General features: G+C 31.8%; 1 protein-coding gene across 1 annotated transcript; it reads right to left on the bottom strand.

Moving 5' to 3' along the window:
- Positions 1-981: 981 nt before the first annotated feature.
- Positions 982-2,805, bottom strand: LOC129288008 (uncharacterized). The gene is made up of 3 exons (XM_054924314.1): positions 2,342-2,805; positions 2,005-2,111; positions 982-1,205 (listed from the first exon to the last, which is right to left on the bottom strand). The coding sequence occupies exons 1-2, from the start codon at positions 2,712-2,714 to the stop codon at positions 2,038-2,040; spliced, it is 447 nt and encodes a 148-aa protein (XP_054780289.1). The 5' UTR covers positions 2,715-2,805; the 3' UTR covers positions 982-1,205; positions 2,005-2,037.
- Between the last annotated feature and the right edge of the window lie 6,807 nt (positions 2,806-9,612).

A 9,612-nucleotide genomic window follows, 5' to 3' on the forward strand; every position in this document is an offset into this window, starting at 1 on the left:
TTTTTAAACTACCCGAATAAAAATTTTTAAATATGAAATTTAAAATTTAAAATTTAAATTTAAATTTATCAATTCAAACACAAGCCTAGAATTATTTTTGCTTCTTAATTTTTGTTTATTCACCACTAACCCAGTCCCTTCTCCATAGGCGAAAAAGACAAGAAAATTGTCTTTTTAACCGTCGATAATAGCGTCCAGAACAGTGGGTGCACAGACAATTTCCCATCTTGAATTTTTTGTCTTCCTGGATGTGAATGAAGCGGTTAACAATTGGATGAGACAATAATACTAGATTTTTTTTTTTTTTGGGGAAAAAAATGCTTATTCACAGATGTGATAGAAAACATCCATTTCAACGTCAAAGAATGTTTGAATATAGTTGTAAAAAACATAAATGTAAACTATACAAAGTTAAATAGTCTCTGTTATCAAACCCTCTATCATATCAAATTCCTTTCATAACCAGTGCTTACATGGCGCAGCCGCATGCATGCTTGATGCTCCCAGTAAAAAGAGAGGTATGTCTTTGTCATTTTATATTTCTATTTATAAATTACTTTTATCATCTTTATCAATTAAAAAAAACTTTATATCATCTTAATTTTATTTAAAAATTCAATAAATTTTTAACCTTACCCCCTATTAAATATGCTTACCTTAAAATGAAATACTCTAATATTTAATAAGTTTCTATAAAGATAAACAAAATAATTATTAAAATACTTTAAAAATAGAACCAAAACAAACACATTTTTTACCCCATAAATAAGACTAGAGGAGTGATTCAAGGTTTCAGCCTTGAAACATTTCTGCCTTACTTGAGTTAACCCATCGAGCTTGGAAGCAAATTGCCAGTCCTAATCAATAGTCATTTTCTAGATCCGAATGACCGAACCCTACTCCTTGGCGTGATCAATTCCACATTTGCACGTAGACAAAAACGAATTAGCTAGATAACAAAATAGGAATGAACATGAGAGATGATACGGAACAAGAAAGATGACATTATGATATACTTTGCCAACTAGCATTTCAAGCTAACTTCTCTATAGACATCATTTACATAAATGGAATCGTATCGGCGAATTCCCTTGACCCTTAGCAACCAAACACTAAAACATCTCAAGGACGCATCTGTACAGCTCCTGTTGAGAGAAATGTGATACTGTCAGGGAATCATAAAGAACTTCCATGCCTGAATGAGCCTGCAAAAGACGGTGGGCAATCTATATCATATGGATGCTTCAAATTTGTATATAACATAAAAACTAAACTTGACCTATTGAAGCTCCAAGTAACACAACCCAGAACAAGATTCTCGCCAGATGTACCACCTGGAGAGAATCCGAATCCAACTAGACCTACATAGTTGCTTATAATAACACATCATCATCAGCACAGTCCATCTACTCCTAATCAAGAGGATGCTAAAATTCTAAAACTGTATGATGATGCAAATACCAAGACATGTCTGACATTGAAATAACAAATTTGTTTTCCGTTCACTTCATATATTTTACAGTAAGGTGCTAATTTCTTTTCTCATGGAGAAACCACAAACATGCGGCTTCGTAGACAAATGGAATCTACTTTTGTTCTGATACACAGCAACAGAGCTGCGATGCAACATAAAGTATGACAATCTACGAATATAGATCTAGCAACTTGATACCCCAGTAATGCCATAAACAAGAGTAACCCAGAAAATTAGTTATGACAACGTAAATATGGACAGAGGGAAAATTCTGGGAATTAGATGCCAGTTTTTTTCATAAAAAAATATTGGGAATTAGATGCCAGTTTTTTTCATAAAAAAATATTGGAACATTCAATCACTTAAAGTGATTTCCTTTGTTTTTTTTCTTTTTTTTTAATAAACCTTCACATGACATTTTAAAGGCCTTGTACGGTTGTACCTAACCTAAAGTTATACTTCGCGTTTAACACAGTTTTCTACTAGTTCAGTTATTGACATGAGAAATGAAAATCGCACGCATATCTCACCTCAGATGCAACTGGTATACGAGTTTAACATCTTCATCCTTCCTCATCCTCAGATTGAGAATTACAATTAGATGTTGCCTCAATCTCCGTTGGGTGTGGAGCAGCACCTAAACCATAATAAAGGAAAGGTAAGAGACAGAGCACTAATCCAATTAATCCAATAATTACCATCTTCAACACATGTATAGCATCAGCAACTAAACCGACGTTATCAAGAAAGAGTAAAATCCAAGAACACGAAGAAGACCTCTACAGTTTTGAGCACCAACATCTTTCGAAATTTGAATTACAGACTCTCTTGAATCATGGTAAAAATCAGGAGAAAAAGAAAACATACCCTGGATGAAATATGAAGGAGAAGGCCAAGCTCCAGGGGAAGCGAGGGACGAAGAATCGTGGTGAGCGAGGGGATCGGTGAGGTTATGGAGCAAATAAGCGAGACCATTGGAAGGCGTGGAAGGAGGAGGGACCCAATAAGAAGCGCCGGGGTAGAAGGGGAGCCAATCGGGAGCAGATCGGCGAACCATGATGCAGTGGATGGCGTCCTCGAGCTTACGAATGTGAGGATCGGTGTTGGAAGAAGAAGAGGCGGAGTCGGCGTCGGCGAGATCCGAGGGTTGGTGGGATTGGTATCGGCAAGGAAGGAGACGAGAGTAAGGAGACATGGATTTGGTAGATAGGGTTAGGCTTCGAGCAATGGACCTTGCCATTCAACAGTGTAGGTGTGAACTGAAGTTGGTGAAGGCTAGAAGACTCACGAGTTTGGATAATACGTGGGAATGAAGAAATCAAGAATGTACGATGCCGGATAAGAAGGCTTTTATATATATATATATATATATAGTTTAGAGTGGCGTTAGACATGTGCGGAGTCTGCGGGCCGGGCCGTGGTTTTGTAGAAACAAAAGAAAGCAATGAGAAACCAAACAACACTAGCCGGTCACAGGTCAAGGCGTTTACTTCAAAAATTAATAATTAAGATTTCGTTTACCTAGTAAAAAAAATGAATTGAAATAAATTAAAAAATAAAAATAAAAATAAAATTATTGAAGAAGATTGGTGAGCATATGAGGGAGAGATAATTTAATTTATAAATTTAAAAATTATAATTTATAAAATTTTTAAAAGGTGCAATAATTATTATATTTATAATATATATTAACAAATTTTATCATACTTATCATTATCATTAAATGAAGAGTAATTTAATTTATTTTTTTAATTTTTTAATAAATTTTATTTCTTTTTAATGATCAAAGGAGACCTAAAGTTATAGTTGATATGTGATTAAATCTCTTATAAATAAATTTGTTAATATGCTAATTTAATAATTTATCAGTTTAGCTAGATTCGAATTTCCATGTTATAAAATTAGTACAAAATAACATATATTTCTAAGTAAAATTTATTTTGATCCTTTAATTTTATTGATTCATTTATCTAATTTTAATATTACTAATTTTATTTATAAAATATGTTGACATATTACTTTTTTTAAAAAAATTAATAATAATTGGGAGAATTATCATAATTACTGGTCAACAAATAAATTTTTTTATAAAATTAAAAGAATAAATTAAATTATATAAAATTAGATGATTAAATATATTTTTGTTGTCATGAATGAAAAAAGGTTCATTTTTTTATTCACCATGAAAAAAAAATTTCCTTGTCCGGATGAATCAAAAGGCTTCTCTTTCCCATCCCACACTTATTTATGGTTTTCCTTTTAACAACGCGCTTATTTATGTTTGGTATACTGTAATAAATTATAAAGGAAAGGGAATGAAAATGATATTACTTTAAGTATAAATATGACAAGAATGGACCGAATTACCTCTAAGAATAAAAATTTAAAAAAAAACATAACTTTAAGTTCTTATACTTTACTCATATTTTGTTATTAGTTTCTGTACTTTTTTTTTATATTTTTTATCCTTATACTTTTATTTTTTATTATTTTAGGTCCTTTCATGAACTAGTGACATTAGAGGGACCTAAAATAACAAAAAATAAAAATATAGAAACTAAAAATATCAAAAAAAGTACAGAAACTAATAACAAAATACAATTAAAGTATACGGACGTAAAGTTATGTTTTTTCAAAATTTAATCATATACATAAGGGCAAATGTCACAGGGCTGCACAACAATCAAACAAACCGGTTTTGTGGCTAACCCGTAGTTTGATATGATTTTATGTCGGGCTAAATATTGTTGTCCATGGTTTGGTCCAACCTAGCATTAACTCAGTACTAGACTGGACCAGACTTAGTCTCCCTGACCATCGAACTGGTCTAAATGTGACTTTGCATGCTTATTCCTAATCTTTACTATTTTATTCCATCAACTTTCTCCTATATTTAGCACAAGTCAAATTTAACCAACTTCATATTTATTAAAAAATTATGGTTATAACCTTAAAACTATTTAACAAAACACAATGACTTTCTAATTTTGTCCTTATTTGCAATTAATAATCATAATAAATTGTTTTATAAATATTCAAATCATAATGAGTAAATGAGTAAAATTGGAAAAAATCAATTACTCTAACTTTACCTTATATTAAAGATTTAAAAAGTTTTCAAAACTAATTAGATTACGATATAAGGTATACTCCCAAAGATGTACTCACAAGTTACCAGTTGAATTGATTTGGGTCAAAGATCTAAGATACTGGAATAAAAGCAATAAAAAAAATTACCTTATATTAAGGACTGGATAGAACATTTAACAATGAAATGGTCAAACTTGATTCAAATTTGAATACAATACATTTAAAGCAAATGCAGATCATGATCTTTGCATACATTTTTTTTTTCCTTTTTACTTATTCCTTAATACTCATTCAAATAAACCAAACATAATATTAAAGACTAATCCTTTTTAAAGTATGGAAATCATAGAAGTGGGCTTAACCACATTCAACCATCTCTTTTTCATAAGCATAACAAGCAGAGATTGAACTCCTGACAATAACATGCTTCATATATTCATGAAAATGTAATTTTTTATCTTTATAACAATTAGGCCTGTGCAGGATGCCCATAAGCCCGAGATGCCCAACCCGACCCAAGCAAAATATGTCCAACTCGAGTCCTAAAAATATTGCCCGATATTGTTTGGGCATGGTCAGGTTGAGCCCAATCTTCGGGTTGGCCAGGGTTTAGGGCTGGGGTATCCAACCAATTGACCCTGCCTGACCCGAGATATAATATATTTTTTATAAAAATAATAATATAGGATGTAATTTGTTAATTTGATGGGGACATAAATGGTGTTTAATTGTTTATCTTCACTTCACTCCTCACTCGTTCCTTTTTTTTAAGTGCCTTGATGATCAAGTTTGTAAACCTTAGGTTAAATATTTCCATATTCCTTAGAATTTGAAACTGGACAGCACTTGTGACTTGCATGAAAAATTCCTTCCATATTTTCTTTGCCATTAAGTTTTTTGATGACACCATAATATTTTTGCTAGTGATATTTAACAATCTGTTACCTTTAAAATAAGAGCTTGAAGTGATTTATTGATGGAAATAATTAATCTGCTATAGTGTATATCAGATTTGTATGGATGGTTCTGATTCTTTGTTTCGGCAGGACAAGGCTGGAGACCATGCCCAAGGTGCCTGATCCCTGCCCGACCCTGCCCGGCCCCTCTAAAGTCAGGCATCTTTCGGGTAGGGTCGAGCTTTAGGCATAGTTTTTTTATTCGAAGACATTTAGGGCAGGGCATCATGTTAATGGGCTGCCCTACCTGACACTGCCCATGTACAGCCCTAATAACAATGGTTGGTTTAGATTATAATGTTGAGTTAAAGGTCATTTTTCCTTTAAAGTATTTGTTCAGGATCTGCAAGTGTTTTGAACTCGATTTTAGGTCAAAATTCTCCTAAGTGTTTAAAAACACATTTGTCTACCTATAATCAATTTGCCCATTAACCAACTTTTTTGACTAAAAATATATAGGTGGCATCTAAGTAGATTTGATCAAAAATTACTAAGGTCACTTTTTCTAATTTAATTTATGAATGTGATATGAAAGACATATATATATATATATATATATTTATTTATTTATTTATTTATTTAAATTTAAATTTTTGATTGATCATCCACTTGGATGCCACATATATGTGTGTGGAATCTACTAATTTAAATTAACGTCCATTTGTGATGTGTTAATGGCAGGACAAGTGTTAGTTTTTTTAATGTTTATGCTCTGTTTGGTTTGAAAGAAAATATAAGAGGAAAGAAAATATGGGAAGAAAATAGGAGAAAAACATTTTTTTCCTATTTGGATAGGAAAGAAAAAATGAGAGAAAAGAAAATGTGAGAAGAAAATAGGATGTAAGACCCATTATATTTTCCTTCCAACTTTTCTCTCTAAAAGTGAAGAGATTTTGGGAGTAATTTTTTTTTCCAGCATCTACCCTCCCTCTTCCTCTCATCTGTTTCGGGCTCAGACTCCTATCTATTTCCTTTCGCGTGTCTCAGCTTAAGAGGCTCTCATATTTGACTGACCCAGCTAAAGCATAATTTTCATCAATGGCTTCTTCTTCTTCTTCGGCATGCTCTCGCTGCAACTCCTGGACTCATCAAGGTTAGTTCTTCCTCTTCTTCAACATCGTCTTCATCCCTGTCTAGTTTGATAAATTCTCGTATCTGTAGTGTATTTCTTACCATCATTTTCATTCTTGTTTCTTTAACATTTAACGCATCTATTCTACCCATGTTTGTGAAATTTTGATTTAATGAACAAGGGAACAAATAGCAAGATAGAAATTCTGCAGATTATCAGTTTGAGTTCCACCTCATAATTTTTTCCGTTCCATTTTAAACCATTCAGCAATATTTACAAGAGGGAGTGCTCAATTCTTTTTACTTCTCAATCCTTTTGTCTTCTTAGGATAATATAGAAGTAATGAATGATTTTGCTACATTAGTTTCATGATATTGGATTATGTGTTGTTCTGTTCTTCATACCTGACTAGTATGAAGTTTTTTCATAGATCTATAAATTCTATATTAGAATTATTTTAATCTAATATAAGATGTTGTTCTATATTAAATCGTAGTTGATTGATACAAGTTGGGAAAGATTCTGAAAACCAAAGGGAAACCACTTAGATTGGGATATTTTGCTTCTTAACTACATCAATAAATAACTAGTTTCCATAATCATTCATATCATTTGGCCTTTTTTTATTTTTATTATGCCTAATGTGGAGATATTATATTTATATAAATCTATCAAGAGTACCTCTTGTTCATGCTTTATTTAATTAGAATGGAATGAGTGATTGAGTACAAGACACCTCTTGTTCATGATTTATTTATATAAATCTGATAAGAGTACCTTTTGTTTATGGTCACAAACCCCATTAAAATTATTGCTTAGATAAATTGATATAAACCAGCCCTATCTTACCAAGACAAATAAAAATACCTCAACCTTTTTTTCACCTTACCTTCAAAAGAAAAAGAGGAGGGTGGTAAAGCATATGCCCCTTGGCATTCATTTAAGAGGCTATGTCCGTACGATAGAAAGTATGAAGTGGCTCAACCAAAAAGCATCATTTAGTTAACTTAGAATTTTTATTGAAAAAAAATTACTTCATAAATACATCTTCGATGACTTGAAAGAAGAAAAAAAACATCAATGGCAAATTAAACAAAAATTCATTTTGAGAAAATCATCATCCATAGTTGTTGGTACTTGAAAGTGCAATGAGATGCACAACACATGAAATTGCAATTGTCATTTTGTGCAATGCTACACATGCAAAAGTGCAATATCTAAGTTTTGAGGTTTTCTTAATCTTTGCACACTCCAGCCCTTTAATGGCTCACTCATTTCTTTTATCCTTTCTCAAAGCCTTCTTGGATAAGGCTTTAGTTCTTCTTACTATTTCTTCTTCAATTCTTTCCTATCCTCTCTCCCTCTTCGTTCCTTCATCTCTACCTTCTATAATTTCATGCTTTATATAATTCTTGGTTCTTTATTTATTGTATCTTTGGAACAAATAACTTGAACAATATTACAATGTCCTATTCAAAGTGCAAGCACCAGACTGAAAAAGAAAAGCATAAATTACTTAGTTATGAAAGCTCATATCATAGCAACTAATTAGTTCATGGCCACCATATTCTAAGTTACTTTTTACATACTCATTGCAACTTTGTATCAATGTATGGCTGTGTGGTTTTGAATTGTTATATAAATGAAACCATAATAGTGAAGGAATGATCAAGGATATTGAGAGAGAAATTATGAATTTTGAGTTTGAAGTTAAAAGGTTGATTGATTTTGAAGTGGCTAATGGAGGTTCTATAGACTTGAGCCTTACGTTACAAATTGGGAACGTCATAGGCGTATGTGTATTGTACAAATTGTTTGTATGATTGTACATATGATTTATTTGTTCGAAAAGATTTTAAGACTATTTAATAAGCCTATAAGTGATGGTCATGTTCAAAAGGAGAGCATGAGGAGAATATTCATGCAAAAATTACAAGATACAGAACAATGTCATGATGTTCTTCACATAGGACCACAAGTATTTTTGCAGTTATGTGAGAAACATCAAAATACTGGCATAATTAAGGATTCTTAAAATGTTACAGTTGAAGAGCAAGTGGCAAAATTTCTTCACATATTAAGACATAATGTCAAAATAGAACAATGGCTTTTTTCTTTAGCCGATTTGAGGAGACTATTAGTGGTCATTTTCATAATGTATTACGAGCTATTATTTCTATTAAGGCTAAATATCTTGTGTAACCCTCTAGGTCAATAGTTCCTCCTGAAATTCTAACTAATGAAAGATTTTACCCGTATTTTAAGGTATGTTTTTATATTTGTGCATACTGTTAAAAATTTGTTATTGTGCATATATAAATAACACCATTTACATTGGAGCTATAAATGGAACTCATGTTCGAGAAAAAGTACCTAGAGAAGAAGCTAGTCAATTTTGAGGACGTAAAGATTACCCCAATCAAAATGTATTTGCTTCATATTCATTTGATATGAAATTTATTTATGTATTGGCCGAGTGGGAAGGACCAGCCACAGATTCAAGAATATTAAAAAATGCTTTATTAAGAGAGGGTAAACTTATAATTTCCCTATGTGTATAAGTAGCTATTATATATTATAAAATATTATTTTTTTTATTGACTAAAAATTCTTATGGATTAATTTATGTTGTTTAGGAAAATTTTATCTTAGGGATGCTGGCTTCCCACTCAAACATGGTCTAATGACACCTTACAAAGGAGTCTAATATCATTTGAAGGAATATTCAACAAGATTACCACAAACTGTAAGAGAAATTTTCAACCATAAACATGCATCATTGAGAAATATTATTGAAAGAACATTTGGTGTTTGGAAAAAATGATTTCCCACAATCAGTAGTGGCACCGAGCCACGTTATACTTTTGAGACTATGGTTGACATTGTGATAGCTTGTTGCATAATACACAATTACTTGATGGGTGTTGACCATGATGAGAATCTATTAGCTCAAGTTGATCATAAATTATCATGCAATCATGACATGGATGATCAAGTTGCATCCAATTAAGAGGACGACT

This window comes from Prosopis cineraria, unplaced genomic scaffold (assembly GCF_029017545.1).
Source record: "Prosopis cineraria cultivar Desert tree isolate PC_DT_omini unplaced genomic scaffold, ASM2901754v1 PC12, whole genome shotgun sequence".
Lineage (NCBI taxonomy): Eukaryota > Viridiplantae > Streptophyta > Magnoliopsida > Fabales > Fabaceae > Prosopis > Prosopis cineraria.